This window comes from Apostichopus japonicus, chromosome 7 (genome assembly GCF_037975245.1).
Source record: "Apostichopus japonicus isolate 1M-3 chromosome 7, ASM3797524v1, whole genome shotgun sequence".
In the NCBI taxonomy this organism is placed as follows: Eukaryota; Metazoa; Echinodermata; class Holothuroidea; order Aspidochirotida; family Stichopodidae; genus Apostichopus; species Apostichopus japonicus.
The window spans coordinates 2,925,020-2,952,157 of record NC_092567.1 but is presented as its reverse complement, the minus strand read 5'-3'; the positions used below and the strand labels follow the sequence as shown (position 1 = coordinate 2,952,157).

Below are 27,138 nucleotides of genomic sequence, written 5' to 3'. Positions count from 1 at the left end.
TTACTGCACTCCCGTTTCACTTAAACCCACTCGATGATAAGTTTGTCTCAGAAGTAAGGTCACAATGTCTGCATGTAACCTTTCAAGTGCTAAAACTCTTTAATTGTTTTTTTTTCATCTCAGGAAAGAAAAACGATCTCATCAAGTATGCAAAAACAGCCTATCGAAAGCACTACGAAACAGCTAAGCCATTTCCTTCAATGAAAAAGTGTAAGGTTAACAGTATATTTGTTCAGGGAGGTATTTACTGCTCGGCTCAGGAGGGTGATTTCATGCAAAAGCCCGATGTGCTAGAATCTTACAACGATATCCTGAGCAGCTCCGAAACTAAGTCAAAGAGAACGTTAATTGAGGCTGACCCTGGGTTCGGGAAATCAACACTTGCATCACAGTTTGTTTGTGACTGGTGTACTAACAACCCTGAATCTCCGCTCAAAGATGTAGAAATACTTATATTTCTCCAGTTGAGGCAACTGGCAGGTGTAAAGTCTATATACACTGCCATAAAGAATTCCATAGTGCCTAAAGATGCACGCATGAATGAATCTTGCATCGAGGAAATCCTCAGAGTAAACAAAGAGTCTGTTGTCATTTTATTTGACAGTTATGACGAGTATCCTGACAAGAATGAAACCGAAACAGATATCTCCTCCATCATTGAGATGAAAATGTTTCTAGATATTCTTGCCATCATACTTACCAGGACATTGAACCTCCCGCCTAACTTACACCCCGAAACAAAACGAATCAGATTAACAGGGTTTGGGGTGGCTGAACGTCGAAACTATGTGCTGAAGGCGGTGGCTGATGATGTCCAGTTGGCAGATCGGATCGAAGAGCAGCTTCAGAGAAACCCCTTCTTAAGAGATCTCTGTCAGGTCCCTCTCTTCTCCACTATGGTCGCTCACATAGCACACGAGAGGCCAGAAATCGAGATATTTAGCACAGTAACAAGATTTTTCACTTATGTGATCGCATGCGTTCATAACCATATGAAAAGCAAAAAATGTGCTAATACTGAGGTGTCTGCTTTTAAAACGGAACTAGCTAAACTGTATCGTATTGCTTTTGAAGGCCTCACACGGAAGAACCAGCAGCTGACATGGGAGAACACCTATTTAGTTTCGGAACTCGGACAAGAGTTCTATGATAACTATATAAAGCTCGGGATGTTTGCACAGGAAGTGGTTTTTGACATTTCCCAGTGTCGATATAAGACGGAAGCACGAATATGGCACAAAATCATCTGTGAATTTTATGCCTCTCATCATCTTGTGTGGATGCTTAGTGAAGGTAAGTCTTCAGTACAGATAATATTGATGCATGACCACAGTTTGTCATCTCTGATGTGTAAGGTAATGAGTAAACCTAAGAGATGGAAGTATTGTTCGTATGATGTCCTTACGCAACTTACGCAACTTACGCTCCTCTTGGCCCCAACCCACAGTGTATGTTATGTATATATGTAAATTAACATGCATGCAACACGCTTTTCAAAGTAAGTAAATAAAGTCATCATTTGCCACTGACCCAGTTCAACATAACAAAGATTGGGTTTGGATCTTTATATATGTATGCTTGTTGTATTTGAAGACAAGAGCGCCTAAAGGTAGAGATACCCTCAGGAAGACCAAGGCAATGTCGGAAAAAGCTGACTACACTGGATTTACAAGCAAATTGTACAGATCTGGGTAATATAGCATGGAGACAAGTTCGTATGTTGCTGTGAATGTATAACCATATTGGATAATTTGACTTCTGTATCTATTAAAAAACACGTTATTCGACCTATGAACTAGATTGTTGCTATTTGTGCTCGTCAGTTAAATAAAGTTATCTCCACATATTGTAAAATGTTTTTCTTGTGGTTCAATATAAAATAAAAATGCTTAGGCAAAATAGAAAATATGGAAGTAAATATATAAACCAGATCCTCATCACATTTTGTATCACAAAGATATGAATTATATAGAGTTGGTAATATTTTGCATTTGGCAACAGTACAATGAATGGTATCATCAAGACAACGTTGCTAAAAATATCTTTGTTTTTATTCATCATTTTTCAATCATTTATCAAAATAGCCATGTGGTATTTTCCTTACAAAATCGTATATGATTCCATGTTCCTTTTAGTGTTCGATTGTTTGTTTAATCAACCTAATCCAAAATGTATTAAAAATGAAGCTTTTGATAATATCTCATCTCACAAAGATTTTATTGATGACCTGGTCGACTAACACTATAATAATACACAAAATGTTAGAACATAAACAAACGATGTGACTATCTTCATCCTAGGCAAATTTAGTTTGCAAGTATAGAGACAAGAACACAAACTAATAAATAACATTTAAAGGAATCTGTAATTTGGTTGACATTGTAAGAGTGAAATATGTGACAAACCAATCAAAACCTAATATCAGAAAAACCAAAATATTATTTCTATGACCTCATAAAATTAAATCATCCTCTGCAAATTCTCTCTTTTCTCTGTAATTGTTTTTCCAAGAAAGTTGACAATTTCGAGGGTAATATGCTAAGAAGTATTTGTCAAACCTTTACCAATTCTAGCAGAGTAGGACTATAGAGCAGCAACACTGATGACCCTAACTCACCTGAGGTCAATAGTATAATGCATATGCCCAATTATTTGCATAATAATTTGCATAGTAATCTGTTACTGAAAAAGGAACTTAAGGTCGTACTCCATAGTAATAAACAAATAAACAAGTATTTTTGTATCAGCATGAATGTCGTACACTAGGATATCAATCTCAATGCCAAATACTCAGTGTACTGTTGTAAACATGATAATTTAAATCTTAACCAGGAATGCAAACACATTGAGGTTTAGATTACATGCAACGAGCTGCTTCTTCAAATATATGATGATTCCATTCTTTACATATATATATATATATCTTACAAGTTCCCACAGTTTGCTCTCTGTTTCATTGACATGAAAAGACCAACCAAAACAACTAACTAGAACTAGAACATAGTAATACATCCACTCATGCATTTCTGTATTCATTGACAATAGTATGAGCACTTGACCAAAACAATAGGTCTGTTAGAGTATGTTACAAATTTGACTGGTTGAGAGAAATACATCCAGTTTTAAGTTTTTACTGTTATATGTACAAAATAAGTGATGACTTTTTTCTGTGTTGTTTAATGTGTCCCTTCACAGACTGGATTGATCAAGCTTGTGACAATGTGAGCAAGCATCTAGCAGAAATGCATATTTGACTCATTCTTCCCTTTGGCTGCAAATAACTTCATATAACATTTGGCCCCAATTGACCCTACCTTTGATTAATGATGTCCTCACAGGGCCTGTGCAAACAAGTAGCATAAGCAATGAGACACTGTGGTAAACCAGTCAGACTGACCTACATTAAATTGAATAATAATGATGATGATAGCACTCACTACATTGCATATGACTTCACTGTGTTAAGGCATCCTGTTCTGTGCGCAGACCTACGCCCAATGAAAGCCCCATTGACTTACACACTATATCACAAAAGTAATGTAGTCTCTAATCCTAAACGCTACCCATCACTGGATAGCTGACAAGTTTGCCACTATCAATTTTCCGTACTATGACCATGCAGAATTTTTGCCAAGAGAGCCGGAACTTTTAGTCACTTGTAAACAAACCTCTTTACTCAGTCGTAAACAATTTTTGTATGCTGCTCCTGGGAGGGCTAACTGGTCTAAAATTGCCTCAATTGACCCAATGTTTGCACCACATGTGCTTCCATTCATGCTTTTTAACATCCAAGCCACAAAAAAGCACATCCTAATTGATAACATAGCAAAAAACTTGTTTTCCTGCTCGTAAATGGCACTTTTCCTGAAGGAGAATATTTGGGGCAGCTTGATATAGACGCTAATAGGAGTATGCCACCTTCACTGCCATACTGACCTGTCAGTACTTACATTGCAGAAACAAAGCATGCCACCAAGGCAAGTTTCAGGGTTCTATTTACTGTCACACTGGCCTCTAAGTACTTAAAACAATGCAGCAACAAAGCAGCCGTAGGGTTACAATTCACTGTCATACTGGCCTGTCAGTACTTACAAAGCAGTAACAAAGCATGCAATTAAGGCAGGTTTCAGGGTTAATATGCAAAATCACTGGGCATGTGCTTAGACCTAAAATGAAACACTGAAGCATGTAATGTAGTTAGGTATAGGGTTGTAAACCTAATTCACAAAATATAACATTAATTGTTGACATATTTGTCTGAGTTTCTTTCAGGCACAGTGAATCCTTCTTTGAACCTCAGATAGACCATTAATACTATATGCCATTATGTCTCCATTTTGTCTACTGCCTAGCACAAATTTGAATCAATCCCTGTTTCATGTTTTAATTACAGTGATAATAATGATGTCATAACACCATCAAACAAAACATCATTAACATACACCATGTGAATGATAGTTTTACAAATAACTATATATATACAATGGTTGCTAATTAAATTAACGATTGGATGCTACAAATAAGGCTATGGTACAGTAACACTATTATAATGTGTCACCACCTTGATATGATGCCTGCAGTAAACTATACACACTGAAACCCATATAATATGTCTGCTTGGATTTGCAGGAGCGTCTTCAGCAGCATCATCAATCAAAGTGAAAGAAACATTGAACAGCATCAACCCGCTTGACCTCCAGTATGTCTATCGCTTTGCATGTGGACTCAACAAGTCAGCAGCAGACATCATCATCAAACACCTGCAAGAAACCAAAGAGGGATGTCAGTTTGCAATTCTTTGTATGCTTGAACAAGAAGAAAATTCAGACCAATTCAGGCAGTCAGTTAAGGACTTGGTTTCAAGGGATATTGACATTTCCTGGAAAAATTCCAAATTATTACAGAGTTCTACCATACAAGTCCTTGAAGTTGCTTCAGCTAATCAGGTAATTATCAATTTGTGTATTGATACTACACCAGAATAAGTTCTTAAGTTGAAAAAGTTCACCCGTCTTGGTTTAATTTATTTAATATTTGTGACTCATATTTACCATACACATTGTTTAGATTTATATTACAACAGTTTATTGCAATTAACAGTTCAACTCTTTTTGTTTTTAATCATTTTGGTTTTGATTTTTCTTCTCATTGTGGATAGACAACAACGTTACTAACTTATTAAATTTCCTTTCAGAAAAGTTTGGACATTCTGAATAAGTTTCTTTCATCTCAATCCCTTAGTCGGAAATATAAGAAATATAGCACATCAAAAAAAAAGGCCCCGACAGCACGCATGCACAAAACACCTATTATTTTGTGTGGAAAAATGACCATTGTCTCATTGTCTAAATGTAGCAGCAATGATTTGATAAAACAAATGTGATATTATAAATCTTAAAAAAAAGGTAAATGGTTCTTGGCTAACCTTGGAAGACACGAAAGCAGGTTATTTAAATTATCCTTTGTAATAATACTGATGTGCTTGTTATGGAATGCTGTTGTGGGTTGACTTCTCAGCTTTAAATGAAAAGGAATGAACTATATAAGTACACATGTGAAGCAAACAAATTGCATTGGGGTGGTAAAGAATATGTTAGTGCCCAGGCCTGGTCCATGAAAGAAAATTGTGGAAAAGCAAGATAATAACCAATGAAATAATTATCTTGTCACAATGTTGGGATCACTTTCGGAAGTTGACAGCATGTAGTTCATAAATGTATTATATTCCTTTCAAATAAGAACACACATGAATATGCACATCAATTTATGATCAGGGCTGTAACTATACATCCCATTGTATTCTTGTTTGGGTCTGGTGGTCTAATATGCATAAATATGCATAAATACACTAAAATATAATTACTTAATACAGCTCTATTGCCTTGATCAAAGGTATTCAGCAAAACCCATTACCACTTCAAAAACTGAAAGTTGAGAATTGAGTTGTAAAGACACTCACCCACAAAAGAAATAATGTCATCAGTGATGTTGGATGTTTGAATTTTTTTTCAATTCCTTGAAAGACATATACAGGAAAACCGTTGCAATGCAATGTTGAAAACTGTACCAGCTGGAGGTCAAAGAGCGAATACAAAATAAATCAACCTTTCTTTCACTAGATTTATCAAGGTGAAAATTCAAGAGGTCTGTGATAACTTTTGGACCACAGTAAAGAAGAGTGCTTTACTCAAAGTACCTATTGTGGCATGTACTTGAGTCTATAGTGTTCAGTTAGAACCATTGAAATAGTTTTTTTTTACAACATTATGGGATAACTAAAATGATATTTTGAGTTTTTGGTTTTAATCTGAGGGAAACAAATACCTAAACAGAAGACATATTTGTTGGTAACCCAAACTACTTTCATACAAACCAACAAGTTGTCTTCTAGTCTTACCATTCTGGGAGTGCCAGAAGTTCTAGAAGACTTTATGCATTTGAGTCTCAGGCGGCAATTTTTATTTCAGTTTGGCAAATGTTAAAATGTATCAGAGGGTGTTTGGGCAAATATTGTGTCATGACAAGCTCATTACAAACATACCAATTACTGGATTAATCAGCAAGAATCCGATCATTTTAATGTCCTTACTAGGGATTAATTCTGTCAGATGTATTTTGAGTGGATGAGTTAAGACTTGATACAAAATTAATTTAGTGAGAGTGAATGAAGGTAAAAGAGTATTCCTTGATCTGAGATGCTATCCAAAAAACCTACCAGAGGTTGTTGAAACATTACTATCACTGTTATATACTAACCATTAATGTGATTACCATCACATGGAAGAAATATCAATGATGAACCATTCATTGTCCTTGTCAGCACAGTATGAATGTGACTTCCTTCGAAAACTGGTAACTGCAGGTGGAATAGGTGATACCTTAGTAGCTCGCTTCAAAATTACCCTAATGAAGAGAAAAGAAAGTGATGTGAATGAGATTTAAGTCCTTATTATAGCAGACATTGAGAATGTCAGTCAGAAATAGATATGTGAATGTCTCTGGCTAACTACCCTGTATACATGGACAAACACAGAGAAAAAAATTCAGAGGAAGGAAAGTACACTTCAGTTTCCAATAACCAGGTATTAAGTGTAAAAATTAGCCAGTTAAGCATGAAACTTGAACCGGATTGTCCGTTGTTTAGTGGAAGTGGCATATAAAGGTGTGGTGCAGTGATATTAATGAGCTCCCAATGGAGAGTCCAACCTCACACAAACCCAACCATGCATGGTTTGGGCTTGACTGAGAAATTTGTGAGATTTTGCACCTCTCTTTCGTAATGAGGACAGAATGTCTTTTGAATTTCCACTCATTAGGAGATAATTGTATCTAATTTAGTGTGTCAGCTTTGGTGGATGTGTTATTTTTCTTCCTTTAATGGCACCAAGCCTCTGGAGATTGCATTGGCTACATTGACCTAGTTAAACCACTCTCGGGGGGGGGGTCTATTTCTAGATTTTAGATCACCAAAGGTTTATAAAGTACCCTGTTCAGCTGGTCAATAGCCATACAATATGGACAGTTCTTTCTACAAATTTGGCAGATGAAGACACTTGTACCCTCAAAATTTTGAGTTAAAAAAGTTTTGAGATGAAAAAGTCAAAATTTTGACTTTTGAGGTGAAAATCTTGAGATAAAAATTCCAAATATTGAGAAAGAAAATTCAAAATTTTGAAATTTGGGGACACTTATATATTTTTTTTAAGCCACCGTACTAAGTCGGTGAAGTTAGATCAGTTTTAAAACCAATTAGATTTCTTAAAACCAACTGCAGTGACTGGCTCAGCAATGTTTAAAAATTATCAAGTATAAAGTGACAATTCTTTATTCACAGCTGTACATACTCAGATTAGTAGGAAGTATTTCCAATTGTGTTCTCTGTTTATAGTGGCTGGACTTACAAGGGTACTGCAAAGCTCTCCAAATCTTCAGTATTTTCACCTAGTTTCTGGAATCTGCTAGCAATTTTGAGCACATGAGGACATGTCAGTAATAGAAATTCTTTATCTGATTTTACACTGTGGAATATATATAAATATCTGAGCCCTAGCCGGGTGCTTCAGAATAGCTCTGTAACATCTCTTCTACTTCCTGTCTTCTTCTACTAAGTTTAAACATGTAAATACATGTTAGAGAGAAAAATGTAATTTCTATATAGTATAAATCTAGGCCCTGATGGGAGTCCCTGGGGACTTTAGCTGAGGCATTTTTACTTTTCAGATATTTAATGTTCTTTGATAGTGATTTTGCAGCCCAAGTGAAGCCAATGGGGGGGGGGGGGGGGAGGGGGAAAGTTATAACCACCCTTATGGATGCCAGTGCATACATGTTTTAATGCCCTCTAAATGTGTTTATTTTAAACAGTATTTAGCTCTCAAATATGCAAGGAAGAAATGTTATCATGACATGATATTGATAAAGAGTGGCAGGGGAATTTAAATTCCTTAACCATGCCTGCTAGCCATATGTTTGGTGAATAAAGTCACAACAACCAGATTAACTTAATTCTTACCATTCCTATGTAACTCTGTGCATCAAGAAGTGTAGGATACTGAAAGAAGCTTGATAGATGCATACAGACCTAATCTGTTTGACCCCAAAATATGGAGAATAACATTTTTCAGGGCCAAAAACCGGGAGAATAAGGGAAACTAGGGAGGTTGGTCATTTTCAACTGAAATTATATAAATACTCCTAAATAAATAGTCTACAGTACCGCTCATGTATAACTGGACATGTGTACGCGCACAGGATCGTATAAACAAGTACAATCGCGTATAAAATCGTTGACAAACAAATTGCCGCGTAGACACCTTGTATAATCCCTGTACGAGTTTATACGCAGGTTATGCTATTGTGCTCAATGGATAGGGGTTAAAGTCGCCGAAAGAATTAGTGAGATGTTTGAAACAGCCGTTTCTTAAATCGTAGTTTAAGACGTGATATTCACCTAGCATCGAAGAGGACGCAGGTAAAGTGTGTGCCGGCATAGAACTTAACTGTTTTTTTTTTGTCGTACACAAGTAGCCTACATGCGAACTGCACACATTCGGTACGCCGCATGTACAAACAAGTGACAACTTGTGTTTATTAAACTTGTGCAGACGCGTATCCAGGGGGGGGGGCGTTGGGGGCGCGCGCCCCCGGGTAAGAAAGAGAGAGAAAAAAAGAGAGAATAAAAAAGGAAAAAAAAGAGGGGGAAAAAGAGAGAAAAAAGGAGAAAAGGAGGGAACAGAAGAAAAACGCCAAAGACACCGGGAAGAGAGAGAAGAACAGTGACATAATTACAGCGCTGATCCATATTATATACAGTACACAGGGTAGCCAGTGGCGTATCAAGGATTTCGGAAGGGGCATGCGCCTCGGCCTACCCCTTACACCGACAACTCCAATTTTGACGTTTCCATTTTCCCTCTCTCACTAATGTATATACTCTATATGGTATATCATATTACCCACGTGTGTGTATGGACGCCTTAAACAGTTGTACAATTGTGCTATGAAAAAAACTGTGGCTGGTCTCGAACTCGACCGAGTCGTTGGGGAACATGGCGCATTTCGGTATTAGACCAGAATCGATATGCGAACTGCACTATACATGTGTTCTTCGATGCAACACTGCCATCCACAGATAAAATGTAATACACTCCAACCTGAATGCTAATTGTTACCCCAAATCTAGTACCGTAACTCGTACAATTAATCTAAAAATAAATTTTGCATGAGATTTGAGAATTGAGCACATTTCCTGTGAATATCATGTAGTTGACCCAAAGGCGTATCATTGCCGTGGCGGAGGGGGGGGGGGGGCTGACGCACCCATCACTTCTTGAGATTGTTCCCATCTGCATGAAAATGTGCGCCTCACAACCCTACGCCCACCCCTCTTATCGCTTCCCGATGACATGCTATACAATACGAGAATTATTACTGTTGACATTGTTAGGCGTGACTTCTCCTAAAGACATTTGAAATGACGAGATGAAAGTATTTTGGTATTTCAACATTAATCAGAAAATTTCTAAATTATACACTTGGATAAAAGTCGGGGGAGGGGTGGGAGGGGGCAATGTTCTATTCAGCTGAGAAGAAGGCCACTGCTACGAGTGTACACCCCTACCGGCCCGCTCCAATCCCCCCCTTACGACTTTACAAAAACATTGTTCATAGGCAAAACTGCATGGTGTATGGAGCCAATTTTAGACCTAATTGGTGGTCTAATTATGCCTCGGGGTGCACCAGTTAACATCAATTTTCAAAAAGAATTCAGGGACGGGGCTACTGAGATTTGCCTTCAACAAGCCAACGACCACACCTCCGCCATTTTTAAATTCTATGGCCTTTTCATAATAGTGCAGGACCTACCTGAGTCAGTTGGGATTTGCTACCCCCCCCTTTGAAATCCTATATTAAAATGGGGGTTGAAAAGGGGTCCCATTCTCCTAGTCCTGCAAACCGATTTCAAGTAGTAGATAACCTATGCATCTGCCATTAAAATGTGGTACATGGCTACATGAAGGTAACATGCTACAGTACACTATTTACCTCTTTGCAAATACAAATACTAGTCATTGTTCTTAGTACATTTTGTTAGTTCTACACAATGAAACAATTTGAATCAAAAAAACATTTGATGTTATTTATAGAACTAGTTAGGCAAGATGTCCTTACGTACATATGGCCTGTAGATTTGATCACAAGTATGCAACACAACCCATTACAATTTCACAAACTGACTGTTGAGAAATTATTATGTAAAGACTCACCAAAATCTCCGCCACAAAGGAAGTTATGTCATCAGTGATGTGTTCCCACTTGCTTTTTTCTTTCATTTTCTTGGAGGAAATGTACCAAAGAAATGTTGAAAATGGTATCACCTGGAGGTTAAAGAAAAATATAAAATAACTCAACTTTCCATTCACTAGATTTATCAAGATGAAAATTGGTCGGGTCTGTGATCATTTTTGTAACAGACATCAACGTCTTCCCTTGTTTCTTATTAATAAGTATATATGAATATTTTATATAGCTGTAATATCAGGGCAGCATATATATTGTTTTATATTTCTGTTTTTATTTTTGGGTATGTTGGACTGACATACAGATAGCTAACAGCACAGGACTAATATCATTATTAAAAGCACCTTTGCCTTTATCTTAAAGCTGCTCTTTAGGAATATGTTTTGCATCTGAGGTAATAAATACAGACAGTTATTTACAACACTTGACGTGGTATCTGATCGACTCCATGTTACGGTCTATGAGTTGTGAACCCCCCCCCCCCCCAATAAAAGACATATTTGGAAAACTGCTGGAATATTTCTAACAAATTTGTGAGCTATCTTCCATAGTACTGCAACAGAAAATATATGTAGAAAGCACATGTGCTGGAGTTTCCTGGAAATATCTCTTAAACGGCCAGTATTATAACTGAAGTGCAAATAATGTACATCTTAAACAGAACACATTAAGAGAATCCTTCAACACTGTTGACCAATGGCTAAGAATGGAATTCTGAATTACTTTGGTTTTTACTCCGAGGACATGCATAGGGTCCAGAAGCTACATGCATGTCTTGTATTACTGACTGACAACAACATATCCACACATTACAGTAAACCCACTAAAGACTTCCATTTGTAATCCCTTAGTATATAGCTCATTGACAAATGACATAAAACCTAAATTATCTTCTGATTTAAATTTGACATCAATTTTCCTAGGTATTATATGTACTGAGAGGGGAAGGGTTGGAAAGGTTAGGATGGAAACAGAGATTTTTATGGTTCCTGTTAGTCATTCTACATGGTTCTAACTTAGTGTGGGTATGGTTCTAACTCAGTGTGTGTATGGGTCTCATTTTGTGTGCAGTGACTCTATTTAATTGTTAGGGCACATGCACTTATGAATTAAATTTATTGTTTATGAGCCTGCCATACATTTTACTGCCTAATTAGGCTGACAATACAGAGGAGTCTGGCTGCACTATTAAGACCGAGTACTACGCTTACCTGCCACCCAGCACTACAGTATGACAAACTGATAAATTAGAAGGGAACAAGTCATCTGAATATTTTGTTCCTTAATTTATGATGAATACACAAAACAAAGAAATGGACCTGGATATTAAACACATACACCTCTTTGTGTAGTTTTACACATTGGTATACAATACAATGTATGGCATGCAGTGTCTAACATATGGTGTATGTACTGTATGTTGAGGCCTTTATCTTCCCCTTTAGCCCTTAGGGAATTTGCTGGTCAAGCAAGATTCAAAACAATTGCTGTTCCTCCAGGATTTAGGCAGTAACAAAGTCACTTTCTACCCAGAATCAAATCTAATTATAACTACAACCCAGCTTACCAGTCCTGCTATACACTAATTATACACTAATCATTACCATCAGCATATTGTAAACCATTCTGTGCAAGATACACATCATGTGACCCCAAAGATCGTCTCAAGAAAGATTAATCCACATTTACCTAATGAGGAGATAAAGACAAAGACAATAAGAATCATATCTGAACTAGATGTTTTAATGCAAACGATAAAATCCCTTGTTTTTGAGTTTGCCTTTTTTAATATTTACTCAACAGTTATTCCATTGCTCACAGATACACAAGCTTATGCTAAAATGACTCAATAATTGCAAGTTCATTCATTTTATTGCAAGGAGCTCTTATTTTAAAGTTTAATAATTTTTGGAAATTTATCCATAAAGAAAACAAAAGGCAAAACTTGGTAACATGTTTGCAATCCTATGGTTTAGACTAATTTGGTCAGCACACTTTCTAATTGGTACTTTTAACGTTGTTTGGTGCAGCAGGCCAATAAAGTTGTTCCCAAATTTCTAACTCTATTACTTTGAAGTCAAGCAAAGTTAGGCAATATTACTGGTCTAGATTGCTTTTTTTTTCAAACTATCTGCATACCAGTGTGAAGCAAAGGCTGCTCTATTACATAAATGTTAGTGTTTTTGCTTTCACAACTTTCCCAGTAACTTAATTTCTAACTTTGCCAATATGCAGCAACATGATGCACCCCCCCCCCCCCCCACCCAAACACACTCTTATAACAGAAAAACTGAATTACACAATAACTTTATGAACAGAAAAATAATACAAATGCATTAAAGATTTCAGATGACATAACATGCTGAATCCTAAAAGAACTTGTCATATTGTGTTGTATGATCTTCTGTGATAGAATCGTAAACTGTTGCTAGACATAGTGCAATACTCAATACCTATCATCATCCTTGACAACTATATAATATGATGGGATAGGTGGACCTTGCCATAAATTACATAATATCCACTCAACCTGGAGACGTGACAATAGAAAGCCTTCATTAGCATTATAGCTCACACAGGAATGAAACTGTTACATTATGAAACAATGGATGTCTAATGACCATTAAAATTGGTCAGATTTGAAAGATTAGAGATGTCCTTGGCATCAGAATTTCATCCTCTTGAAAACTACAATTATGGTACAATTTGTAGAGATGATGCTACAATTTGGGAAGCACTGAACAAAAGAGGTCTCACAGAATCCCTAAGACACAACTTTTAGCAGTGTTCTAACTAGATTGTTCATATTTTAGGTCTTGTTTTGCAGTGATTGGGGGTTGGGGGGTCCTGGATGATAGACTTTTCGGTGAGGAAATTTCCCTTGAGGGATCATCTGATATGTCATGGAGTAAATATATCCAATTAAAAACTTGCATTCTCATGGAGGAGGGGGATGGGTGGAAGGGGTAAGAATCAGGTGGTGGACCATACAATCATTACCCTGATAATGTAAACTGTACGCATGTCTTCAAAGAGCTGTAATCCGGATATGAAACTGGTAAATCCCTAAACAGGCTGATCTCAGTACTGAATATTTCCAGTTTACCTGATGAGAAAAAACAAAATGCATTTGGTCATCAGTTATAATGTTATTATTTATGTAAATTGACATCACCCGGTCTGCAAGTAGCTTCATTCTACCATGTAACATTGTCAAACACAGAACACAGCTACTATAAACATACAGTATGGTATGCTACTGTAGTTTCAAAATAAATTACTCAGTTATAATTATAATAACAATGTAAAGAAACTAAAGCAACTAGAATACAAATCTATAGACTGTACAAGATGAGTTCAAGGTCTCATAATGCTTCCCACAGTGTATATACAGCTCACCTAATACCAAACTAATTGAAATATAAAGAAACATTAATTTGAAATTGAGACAAGCATTGAATCTTCAATACAAACTTTAAGCAATACCACTAGCAATCCAGTCTGGTTTATATTCAATTGAGAAACACAAGTAATAACAATGTAATCCTGAAAACAGATGGAGCCTGAAGAAAACATGATGACTGTTTCGGTCACATAGTTTAGGAACCATTGGTTCACTGTACTTTCTAGAGGTTGATGAATTTGTAGGATTTCGGAAATGATGACATTGTACTATAATTGATTGAGTTAAAGTACATATTTTTCTATCTGCAGACTTTGACATATAGTTGTTATTTCATAACATGTTGTTCGGTGCAGTCCTGTTGTGAGAGGGTGAGGGTTGGGTGGAGGCTACAGTTGTACGTCAGCTAAGTGCCCAGTGAAATATGTGATAAAGAATGATATACTTTTAACTTTGGATAAACAAAGACTTAAAAAAAGTGGATCTGGTGACACAACTGTGCATGGAACTGTGTCTGGCTCTCTATGTTACTGATTTTGTGTACACCTTATTTGAATGATGCTTCTTTAGCCTCACAAGATGTGATTGTGAATCTTAGAACTGGTGTGCGACAGTTTATCAGGAGTTTGGCTAAAATTAACAAAGAAGTAGGAAAGGAGATACAAACCCAACCATAATCTTCAGCTGATATGATAGACATCTTTGAGATGAATATCAAAGGTGGAGTTGATTTGCATTCTACTGTCCAATTTTATATTTCAAATCCTATTTCCAATATTTAAGCAAATGCTAAAAACAGTAATCTCTACTGTACTACAGTCAATAAATATCATAACAAACATAACACATTAAATTTCAAGATTATATCCATAGTTGTGTGACATATGTGTGACCTACCTAAATTAATCAAGGTGTTCTTGTTTGATGGAGTGTTCATTACAAATACTTCTAACACAAAGCTCAGCAATACAGACTTAGTTGACTTCTTTAATGTTTCTACAGCATTATGGAATATCTAAAATGGTATTTCAAGTTTTTTTTATTTTAATCTGAAGAAAATAAATACCTACACAGAAGACATATTTGTAGGTAACCCAAGCTACTTTCATATAAACCAACAAGTTGTCTTCCAGTTTTACAATTCTGGGAGTGTCAGGAGTTCTAGAAGACTTTATTCATATGAGTCTAGAAGGCAATTTTTATTTCAGTTTGGCAAATGGTAAAATGTACCAGAGGGTGTTGAGGTAGCTATTGTGTCATACTGTAGCAAGGTCATTACAAACATAACAAGTACTGGATTAATCCAGCAAGAATCCGATCGTTTTAATGTCCTTACTAGGGCGTAATCCTGTCAGTTGTATTTTGAGAAGATGAGTTAAAACTTTATATACATTATTTTAGTGAGAGTGAATGGAGATAAAAGAGTATTCCTCGATCTGCGACGCTATCCATAAAATCTACCACACATCTTTGAAACGTTATCAATACTGTTCAACACTTACCATTAATGTGATTACCATCACATGGAGGAAATATCAGAGGATGAACCATTCATTGTCCTTGTCAACACAGTATGAACGTGACTTCCATCAAAAACTGGTAACTACAGGTGGAATAGGTGATCCCCTAACAGCTCGCTTCATAATTAACCTAATGAAGAGAAAAGAAAGTGATGTGAATGAGATTTAAGTCCTAATTATAGGAGACATTGAGAATGTCAGTCAGAAATAGTCTCTGGCTAACTACCATGTATACATGAACAATCACAGAGAAAAAAATACAGAGGAAGGAAAGTACAGTTCAGTTTCCAATAACCAGGTATTAAGTGTAAAAACAATTAGCCAGTTAAGCATCAAACTTGAACCGGGTTGTCCGTTGTTTAGTGGAAGTGGCACATAAAGGTGTGGTGCAGTGATATAAATGAGCTCCCAAAGGAGAGTCCAACCTCACACGAACCCAACCATGCATGGTTTGGGCTTGACTGAGAAATTTGTGAGATTTCACACCTCTCTTTCGTATTGAGGACAGAATGTCTTTTGAATTTCCACCCATTAGGAGATACTGTAATTGTATCTAATTTAGTGTGTCAGCTTTGGTGGATGTGTTTTCATATTATTTTTCTTTATTTAATGGTACCAGGCCCTCGAGACTGCATTGGCTACATTGACCTAGTTACACCATTCTCGGGGGGAAGGGGGGTCTCTTTCTAGATTTTAGATCACCAAAGGTTTATAAAGTACCCTGTTCAGCTGGTCAATAGCCATACAATATGGTTAGTTCTTTCTACAAATTTGGCAGATGAAGACACTTATAACCTCAAAATTTTGAGTTAAAAGTTTTGAGAGATGAAAAAGTCAAAATTTTGACTTTTGAGGTGAAAATCTTGAGATAAAAATTCCAAATATTGAGAAAGCAAATTCCAAATTTTGAAATTTGGGGACACTTATATATTTTCTTAAGCTACCGTACTTAGTCGCCGAAGTAAGATCAGTCTTGAGACCAATTAGATTTCTTAAATCCAACTGCAGTGACTGGCTCAGCAATGTTTAACAATTAAACAAGCATAAGTGACAATTCTTTATTCACAGCTGTACATTCTCAGATTAGTAGGAAGTATTTCCAATTGTGTTCATAGTGTTTATAGTGGCTGGACTTACAAGGGTAATGCAAAGCTCTCCAAATCTTCAGTACAGTATTTTCACATAGTTTCTGGAATCTACATTTTGAGCACATGAGGACATGTCAGTAATAGAAATACTTAATCTGATTTTACTCTGTGGAATATATAGCTGAGCCCTGGCCGGGTGCTGGGGGCTTCAGAAGAGCTCTGTAACATCTCTTCTACTTCATGTCCTCTTGTACTAAGTATAAAGCATGTAAATACATGTTAGAGAGAAAAATGTAATTTCTATGAAGTATAAATCCAAGCCCTGGCGGGAGTCCCTGGGGACTTTAGCTGAGGCATTTTCACTTTTCAGATATTTAATGTTCTCTGATAGTGATTTTGCAGACCAAGTGGAGCCTATGGGGGAGGGGGGGGGCCAAGTGCTCACCACCCTAATGCCAGTGCCTGTATATGTTTGAATATGTTTATGTTAAATGGTAGTTAGCTCTCAAATATGCAAGGAAGACATGTTATCATGACATGATATTGATAAAGAGTGGCAGGGAAATTTAAATTCCTTAACCATGCTTGCTAGCCATCAGTTTGGTGAATCAAGTCACAACAACCAGATTTACTTCATTCTTACCATTCCTATGGAACTCTGTGCATCAAGAAGTGTAGGATACTGGAAGAAGCTTGATAGGTTCATAGGTCACGATCTCCTCTATCAATTACAGTCTCTGTCTTCATAATTACTAGAGGGTTTCTTCCTACCGTTGAATTATTACATCATGGAGCCGTCAGACTGAGCCTCAGTGATTTCTAAATCAAAAGTGAAACACTAAACATGAAATCAAATTAGTTATTCAGATATTTTTAGACTTCAGAAACAAAAGTATACTCACTTACAAAGAAAACCCATGGTAGCAGTTCCACTTTGATCCAATCATTGATCATTTTTTGTTAGTGATTAGTGTTTGGTTTCTGAAGCTTTTTGAAAGTTCTTAGGAACTTTTGCATTCAGATAGCAACGTGACACTACAGCAGTCTTTGTGAGCAATCAACTTTACATGTTAGTTGTAAAAGACCCGGGCTACACCTTTAGTAAGTAATTATGTAAAGGTGCATATAATTGATTTGTGATATTGAAGCTAAAGATACGTCAATAGGAACTGAGCATTACCAGCACAAACCCTGGAAATTCTGGATATGTTCCAATAATGGGTTGTCTTTGACCAGCAAGGGAAGTCTAAAGCACTGCAGTATTATGGGTGACAAACTACAAAAATGTTTGTATATGATATGGGATATTGAATCTCAATCTCTGGAAAACCTTGCACTTCATTTGACCTTTACTCACTGGCAGGTTAGTACTTAAATCTACAATATACCAGGAGAGGAAACAACTCCAGAGTACTTTAAGAGTAGGTTTTTATGACTACATAGTTTGAATAAAGGCCGTGGCTATTCTTACGACTAGTCGTAACAATTATTTATAAACTATTCTTACGACATCGGCGAATTCATGCGAATTAAAAGTAAATAAAGCAACTGCGCATGTAGTAGGGTTAACCCTAACCCTAACTCTAACACTCAATCCAACCCTTACCCTAAACCTAACCCTAACCGGAAATTATTGTTTCTCCTGGTCGTAAAAAAAGTACTCCTAGTCGTAAAAATAGCAACTGTGCATGCGCAAAAGGGTATTATTGTTACAACTAGTCGTAAGAATATTTAGCCACTTTGTTGAATAAAACCTTTCAGATACAGTAGTTGGATGATCTCGCAAATGTAGAACACTTCCTCAATAAACTAATGTGATCAGTCTTCTGAGGGAGGAAACCCTCTCCTTCAACTTGTAACCAACTAACAGGCTAGCATCACCATATTTCAGCTAGTCCTACATTGTGCTGATCCTAGGACACGCTACATGCTGGCATTGCGAACTTTTGAATGTTGTCATTAAAACCATTGGACTAGGCCATCGTTAGGCTGCACTTTTCTTATATGACTAAAGAAGACCTAAGCCATAACTTCAACGTTATGATGTCCCTGTCCTTGTAGGTACATAGCCTAACAATATGAAAGGAAAACACGACATACATTTCTTCTTTGGCAATTGCAATATACTTAGTCTGTTTCTTTCAGTATCACCATCTGGAATATATTGCAATATCTTCATATTAGTAAGCCAGTACTGTAGCTTCAGGGAATCACGTTAAACAAACAGAGAAGTACAAGTTGTACAACCATACAACCGTTCTTCAAACGCTGCTTTACACTGTGTCGTTGGTTTGTTTAGATTTTGAAGATGAGACTTGTTCAAGTCGTTTCATTGGCCACGAGGGAAATACCCCTCTTTTTCAAATAAATGATCAATCTTGTATGTATGTATGTATGTATGTATATTAGATCCTCCTGCAAGCAGGAACTCGCGAAGAAGCCTAATTGGCTTATCAAAGCCGCAAGCTGACCGAAGTCAGTCTCTCACATTCATATTTAACGTCCATGATTATGAATTGTTAATTGTCAACAACCCTGTAACTGGACGACATACATTAATCTGGGAGTGACTCGAACCGGGGACCTTATGATTGAAAGGCACCGGTGTTAACCACTGAGCTAACACTCCACATCTTCCAATCTTCCAATCTTCCAATTCAAATAATAGCAATCAGTGGCGTAGCTACGGGGGGCGTGAGGGCGACAGCCCCCCATGAAAGCTCGTCGCCCCCCAGTCGCCCCCCCCTCACTGGGATTTTGGGTGTCGAAAAAAAATTACATGTGCGAAAAAAAATATATCATTGGTCTGAATGGTCTCGAATCTCCATGATGACCACCACTCATGAACGACCCTTCGACCACGGACCGGCAGTAGGCTATAGTTGCTGAAAACCTGACGTGACATAGCTCATAGGCCGAGAAGTCTACAGTAGTCGCACTGTACTGAAAACGCATGTTAACGACCGTCGAATAATATAATTCTTGCTCTACAAGACTACAGAACACATAATGTTTACTACTGAATCTGTGTGTTCGACTGTTCGGGCAAACTTTGCCTTTGTCACTCTTTTTTTTAAATATCAATAATCCCTAACATGCAAATAAATACTAATACAAACAGCCTATCATTATCTTGTAACCAGTGCGTATTAACTGATCAAACAAGCTAGTGAGCAATACTATACCCTTATAGAAAGGTAGTCTCCAGGTACTTGAATGCCAAAGAAGATGTTAATAGGTAAAAAATGCTGACATCATACACATGTTTCTCACATCATTGCTCGCGTCATTGCCTCAATACCCTGTTACATTTTCAATCTGGTTTTCACTTCTGGGACGTACCCTGATGCTCTTAAAACCACTAACAACCAAATATTCAAGAAAGGAGGCAACACTATCATTGAGAACTACCCCCCCCCCCCCCCCGACGGACTCGAATGGACTGCTGGCGCCCTTTTCAGCTTTTTAAGCATGTTTTACTTCGCGATTATTGACTTTTTTATTTCACTCTCATCTACCTATTGACATTTGTCACATTTTGTTGGTGTAGTTTACTGACAAAATGCTCTAACGTACGGCGGTATTTAATTTATCGGCACTTAATTCTGTTGTACGAAACTCTTTCCAAGAACTGTACGGGGTTTTCGATCTATTTTTTTCGAAAACATGAGCACTCACAAAGATACCACGGGGATTGTGATAAAGCGCATGTACTTTCAACACCCATATAAACTTCCACTTGTCACAAATGTCGATGACACATATTTATTCTTCGTTTACCTCCAATTAGCAAGGCCCGGAAAGAGTCATTTCCGGCAATCTAGGGAAAATCTTTACTCAAAAAAAATCTGTACGCTCCGCGCCAACCTGTGGTGGCTCTCCGCTTAGATAGTGTCGAAAGCCCCCCTATAGGCCATTCTCGCCCCCCCCCCCCGACCAATACCCCTAGCTCCGCCACTGCCGGCCAATCAGTCTATCACCCAAATAATATTTTAGACGCAATCTAGTTCGGTCATTTCAGTATGTTACTTGGCTGAAAGCCCAGTCAATCTTTCTTTATTTTCCACACGCAATTTTCAGATTTGTCGAAAACTGTCAATGCCGGTGTCAAACTCACAAAAGATTTGTCATGATATTTCAAAGTAACTTACCAGATTGTTTTTTTTTTCTATTTCACTAAACTCTTTGATGACCATATCATAACATGGGATCTCAAAATAAAGGATGTTGAGAAAACTTTAGAGCACCTAAGAAGGCCTGGGAAGTGTCATTTCCAACGATCTGGGAGGCCCTTTTAGCTAAAAATTTACGGTACGCTGCGCGCCAACTCATAGTGGCGCTCCGCTTAGATAGTAACAAAAAAATGGTCAAGCCCCCCAGAAAATGTTCAAGCCCCCCAGCGCCCCCCCCCCCCACTGAAAAAAATCCTGGCTACGCCACTGATAGCAATTTACAACAAAATGGCAAATTCCTTGTATCTAGGAGTGAGGTCTTCAACATTATGCTGCGAAATGTCAATTCATCATTTTGCACCTCGATAATTTTCTGGTAATTTTGCGTTCATAGAATCTTCTATAGCCGCTTGAAGTGTATACGTGTTATGGGTCGTAGCGTATAAGTCTTATGGAAAAGACAAAACAATACTTAGTTATTACACTGCAACTCACCAAATTACAATTTGGACGGCATCTTGACTGTTCACAACAGATCTTCCGAAGTCCAAATATAAAAGGGGTCCGGCACTAAATATATAATAAAAACGCAATATGCAAATAATGAAAATATTTTGATGGTCTTGACCATTCCAGTAAAGCAAAGATAAGGGGCTAGTGTAAGTTCCAAAGAAAAACGCGTACTATCGCCTAGCGAAATCTATCGTGATAGTATTTGGTCACTACAAGTGTCACCAAGACAGCATGAAAATTAGACATGTTTGGCACTTTTCAGGATATTGTTTACTACGAGCTCACAAAGAAGTCAATATTTTATCATTTCTAAAGACTTTTGAAATGACGAGATGAAAGTATTTTGGTATTTCAACATTAATCAGAAAATTTCTAAATTATACACTTGGATAGAAGTCTGGGAGGGGTGGGAGGGGGGCAATGTTACATTCAGCTGAGAAGAAGGCCACTGCTACGAGTGTACACCCCTCCCCCCCCCCCTTACGACTTTACAAAAACATTGTTCATAGGTAAAACTGCATGGTGTATGGAGCCAATTTAAGACCTAATTGGTGGTCTAATTATGCCTCGGGGTGCACCAGTTAACATCAATTTTCAAAAAGAATTCAGGAGACGGGGCTACTGAGATTTGCCTTCAACAAGCCAACGACCACACCTCCGCCATTTTTAAATTCTCTAGCCTTTCCATAATAGTGTAGGACCTACCTAAGTCAGTTGGGATTTGCTCCCCCCCCCCCTTGAAATCCTATATTAAAATGGGGGTTGAGAAGGGGTCCCATTCTCCTAGTCCTGCAAACCGATTTCAAGTAGTAGATAACCAATGCATCTGCCATTAAAATCAGTTACATGGCTACATGAAGGTAACATGCAATAATGTGTACCTCTTTGTCAGGCATTATTGTATATAGGAATAATATACTGGTTTGGCAACATGTCCACCCAACGGCTATTTACAGAATAACTGGACGCGAGCAAGACTGCATTTTCTGATTTTTTTTTATGCAATTATACAATAGTGATTTTAACATCGGTCAGTTCAGTTCTTAAACTTCACACTAGTATTTTTTAGCACAACCTTAATTTAAGTTTAGACAAAAATTATAGTCTAACTACGCCCCAGAATTGTTTCAGTCGGAGGACTCCCACAACCCCGTACATGGAATTGCATTCAACGACTACTCCACAGCAACAACATCAAAACTTTCGGATCCACATATAGTCTGACCATAAATGTTCGTTCCCCTTCCTAAATTGATCGGGAGAATTTTGGAATGTGAACCCACGTTACTGGGTTCTAAACCATACAGGAGAGTCGATCCGTTTTCAGGATTGGAGAGGCAAACTTACCGCTCATGCACTTAATCAGAAATATACACAAATTAGCCACAAGATGTACCTCCTCCTTTATGTTCTACACCCTTCCCCATATCTATGTAGACATGTGACAAATCACTTGATTGGCGTAGGAAGGGAGCAAAAAATGAATTGGTTGGGGAGGGGGTCGGGGGCATCCCAATTAAGTAAACAATACACATTTTGTCATTATTGTGACCCACATGGAACACTGAAAAATTTCAAAATTTCCATATCAAAATTTTAATTATTTTATCCCGAAAGTTTTGAATATTTCTGGGAATTTCAACCCTTTTTCAAAATTGAAACCCTTTTCTTGAAAATCAAATTTGTCTTAAAATTGCAATCTGTAATATAACCGAAATTCTCAACATTAAACTACTTTTTCTAAAATTTAGAACCTCTTCGATTGATTTCGACCTCTTTAATTCCCTTCGTGTAAAATGTCGATTTCTTTTTGTTTTAAATTTAAACTATTGAAATGTTGACTTCTCAACTAAAAATATTAGCGTTTTATCTCAAACTTGTACGTTTCTCTCGAAATTGCCATTGCATTTCTCGAAATCAAGATTTCTTTCTTATGCAAATTTCAACTATTTTTTCTCAAAAAATAAACTTTTCTTGATGAGGATGGTAATAAGTAAAACGGGAGAAAAAGGGGGGGGGGGGGGCTACATGAATTAACTATTACAATTATTGGTTAAATGTCGACATAGTATTTTGATTTGAGCAATTACGAGGTACGTGAAAGACAAAACATCGTTTGATTGCCTTAAACTCTCTTTGCTGGTGCAAAGATTTAGCTAAATAATCCAGCATTGACATGGAATGGAATTAATTACAAAGGTGGTTGGGTGGGGAGGGATGAAAAAAGTCGTGTAGTTACAGGTGCGTATCCAGGGGGGGGCGTTTGGGGCGCGCGCCCCCGGGTAAGAAAAAGAGAATAGAAAAAAAGAGAAGAAAAAAGGAAAAAAGAGGGGAAAAAAGAGGAGGAGGAGAGGAAGGAAGGGAAAAGAAAAAGAAGAAAGAGAGAAAAAGGAGAAAAAGAGGGAGTAAAAGCAAAACGCGAAGACACCGGGAAGAGAAAGAAGAACAGTGACATCATTACAGCGCTGAAGGGTAGCCAGTGACGGATCAATGATTTCGTAAAAGTGTGACTCACCCTACCCTCACACCGACAACTCCATTTTTTGACGTTTCCATTTTCCTCTCTCACCAATGATCTATATATATATACTATATATGGTCTATCATAACGCGTGTGTAGAATTGTGCTATGAAACCAACTGTGGCTGGTCTCGAACTCGACCGTGTCGTCGGGGAACATGACGCATTTTGGGATGGGGGCGACCGCCCGCCCCCCCCCCCATTCAGCATTTTTTTTAAATGATATCGCTAAGTAATTTCAAAATAGAAAGTGCTTAGAGGCAACTAACAAGGCCTGGGAAGTGTCATTTCCAGCGATCTGGGAGACATTTTCGGCCAAAATTTGCTTGTACGCTTCGCGCCAACCTATGGTGGCGCTACGCTTAGATAATTTGCCTACAGGCTTCGCCTCTCCCTTGGCAAATTCCTCGCTACGCGCCTGTTCGAATTTGTAACGCAAACAGCAGATATAACATCATATCAGTGAGCATGAAAATGGCGTTCCAGGATGAAAAGCCTCAAAACTGTCCGACTTGCCTGAAAAAATAACCAAAAATTTTCGCGCGCGAAGCGCGCGTTCAACGTGTTCTTGTCAATATCATATAAGCAAGTATCGGTTATTACATCGCATGCCATCATGTACCGTACGGTCCGTTCAAATTGCGCAGTATACCGCGGGATGCTAATGTAAACAACGACATGTCTCATGTAGATGTATAAAAAGCATGGAGGTCCAATTATGTCAAAACTCTCTTTTACATTAGTAATGGCGAATTAGGGCCTGCACCCCGCCGCGCAGTGGCGGAGCGTCCATATGGTCAGGGGGGCGGATGCCCCCCCCCCCCCTGACGGACTCAAATGGACTGCTGGCGCCTTTTTCAGCTCTTTACCACTTTTTACTTATTCGTGATTTTTGACTTTTTTATTGCGCTCTCATCTACTTATTGACATTTCTCACATTTTGTTGGTGTAATTTGGCGATGACACCTTATTCTTCGTTTATCTGCAAATTAGCCAGGCCCGGAAAGGGTCATTTCCGGCGATCTAGGGAGTATCTTTACTCAAAAATTTTCTGTACGCTACGCGCCAACCAGTGGTGGCGCTCCGCTTAGATAGTGTCGAAAGCGCCCCTTCAGACCATTCTCGCCACTCCTGACCAATACCCCTAGCTCCGCCACTGCCGCCGCGCCTCCTACGCCTATGTGTGTAGTGTTCGGTTTCGGAAATATCTGCTATTTTTTCATTTCCTTCAACCAAGTTTTATAATAGCCGTTATAACAGGTTTTAATATTTGTACATCAAGAAATTAACTGTGTCGGAATTTTCGAAAATTTCTGACCAACATTCTACATCACACTTCCCTCTACTCGTGCAATTTTGACCGGTCTGTTAGGGGTTCAAGGAAGTTTTTTCTATATTGATTGTCCATAGATGAAATTTTGTACAAGATTATGGCTATGTTTTGAAGTGAGTTTATTCACGAGAAATGGGAATTTTCAAATTCTGAACAAATATGGGGCTTAAAACCTTGAAAAGTGGGGCTGACGGGTATTGTGGGCCGGGACGTAGAATCACCTACAAAGCAAAGACCCACATGAGATGCGATCAGGTCGAACATGATGTGTGCCGGGTTGACAATCTTCTAAAAGGTTATGGATGGAAAAAAAAAACTATTAGGAAATACTTGGTTCTCAGGCAAAAGGTGTACATCTGGTTGGTCATTTCAAGCCCGAGAAGTGCCGTTTCCGGTGATCTGGGGGGTTTCAAAACAAGAAATTTTCTTGTACGCTGCGCGCCAACCGATGGTGGCGCTCCGCTTAGATAGTAATTCGCGTCCCCCGGGTTTGAAAATCCTGGATACGCGCCTGAGTTACATTTATTCCGATAATTTCATGATGATTTAGTGAATATATGTAAAAACAAAAATGTAACTTGACACAGACACGTTTTGTCTGCGCGATGTGTCTGCAAGATGTGTAGGACGGAGCAAGGCTGTTCAATTTATGTTATTCCATGTAGGTTTTATTATTCATTAAACATGTACTCTTTAAATCATTTGAAACAGACGGTATTCAAACTTTTGTGTTTATTGCTTGTTTATGCATCCACTAGCAGATAATAGGGTGGGGGAATGTGTACATGAAATGCTATTTGCCCAAATTTTAACCGGTGGTGGGGGAGGGGGAGGGGTGCACGGGAACTAACACCCTACCGCTTAGGTAGAAATGTCAATGATAGCTTGATCTAATTGATATAGGTTGTGTTGTATTATTTACTTCCTCGACCCCTTCCTTAAGACATACCCAATCGACGTCAGTTTTCAAACTGTCTGTTTTCACCGGGTATGTATAACGTTACATCTCTCGTACATTTACTTCTATTGGCGCCAAAATGTATGTTACAAATTTCAAACATCACCCGCGAACAGCTGGAAAACACCTGTATATGCTATTGAATACCTGTTCACCTCTAGTATCTATATCACTGACAACGAATGTTTTAGTGTTACATTAGTGGAGCTGCAGAGTACGTATTATATTCGTGGGAGACTGGGAGTTGTTTGTTACCATTGACTTGTTGGTTAATAAGATGGATTATTTAATGGAGAGGAACCACTGTTAATAGTTAAGACAGCGTTCATTGATAAGTGAGATAATTTGACGGTATGGTATAGAGGCATAGGCTAGAGGGGGAAAGCGGCCAGGCCAAACTTAGTTAGGCTATAAGCTAGACTAGTAGTAATAAAGTTAGGCTATGTTAGAAAACTCACTCATCACCTTCGAAAAACTATAATTATCTACTTTTAGCGAGAGGACATGCTTAGCAAATCTAACTCATAAATAATAGAGATCTTAGCCTAGTTGCTGACTGAATATCAGAAAAGTCCAAGTTAAAGCATATCTTAACTATAAAGGAATTGAATAAAATACAATCGAGACACTGAGTTTTCTTTAGGGATCTTAAATTAAGCGAAAAATGAAACCAGCGATTAACATTCTAGGTGTACTGATGCCTAACATTTACTTCATTCTAGCTAACAAAATGTATCAATAGACAAACTCTAGAAACTTTGTTATTCCTCAAAAAAATTTAAATCACAGAAAATGATTCAACTCGATTTTAATCGTACATAACATAGCCTT

At 37.8% G+C, this 27,138-nt stretch overlaps 2 protein-coding genes and 1 long non-coding RNA gene across 14 annotated transcripts in view; 1 reads left to right on the top strand and 2 right to left on the bottom strand.

The window, feature by feature from the left end:
- Positions 1-27,138, bottom strand: part of LOC139969995 (uncharacterized) — a 958,452-nt gene that overhangs the window by 299,594 nt on the left and 631,720 nt on the right. For 2 of the 6 annotated variants that reach the window (XR_011793872.1, XR_011793869.1), the window contains 5 exons: positions 10,767-10,877; positions 6,757-6,903; positions 5,960-6,070; positions 5,426-5,517; positions 4,622-4,760 (listed from right to left, as the gene is read on the bottom strand). Coding sequence is in view for 1 of the 6 variants with exons in the window: in XM_071975511.1 (XP_071831612.1) it covers positions 10,695-10,877 (183 nt within the window). In the remaining 5 variants the exon portion in view is untranslated. Of the gene's footprint in view, positions 1-4,621; positions 4,761-5,425; positions 5,518-5,959; positions 6,071-6,756; positions 6,904-10,567; positions 10,878-12,404; positions 13,050-27,138 lie in introns of those variants that run through there. The other 4 variants (XR_011793870.1, XR_011793871.1, XR_011793873.1 and 1 more) reach the window with 3 other exon arrangements.
- Positions 1-27,138, top strand: part of LOC139969970 (uncharacterized) — a 395,025-nt gene that overhangs the window by 10,423 nt on the left and 357,464 nt on the right. For all 7 annotated transcript variants that reach the window (XM_071975449.1, XM_071975448.1, XM_071975447.1 and 4 more), the window contains exons 5-6: positions 124-1,293; positions 4,630-4,946. In XM_071975449.1, the coding sequence (XP_071831550.1) occupies positions 124-1,293; positions 4,630-4,946 (1,487 nt within the window). The remainder of the gene's footprint in view (positions 1-123; positions 1,294-4,629; positions 4,947-27,138) is intronic.
- LOC139970001 (uncharacterized) lies at positions 13,054-19,148 on the bottom strand. The gene is made up of 4 exons (XR_011793883.1): positions 18,912-19,148; positions 17,455-17,630; positions 15,706-15,853; positions 13,054-13,906 (listed from the first exon to the last, which is right to left on the bottom strand). It is a non-coding gene; the product is annotated as an uncharacterized lncRNA (long non-coding RNA).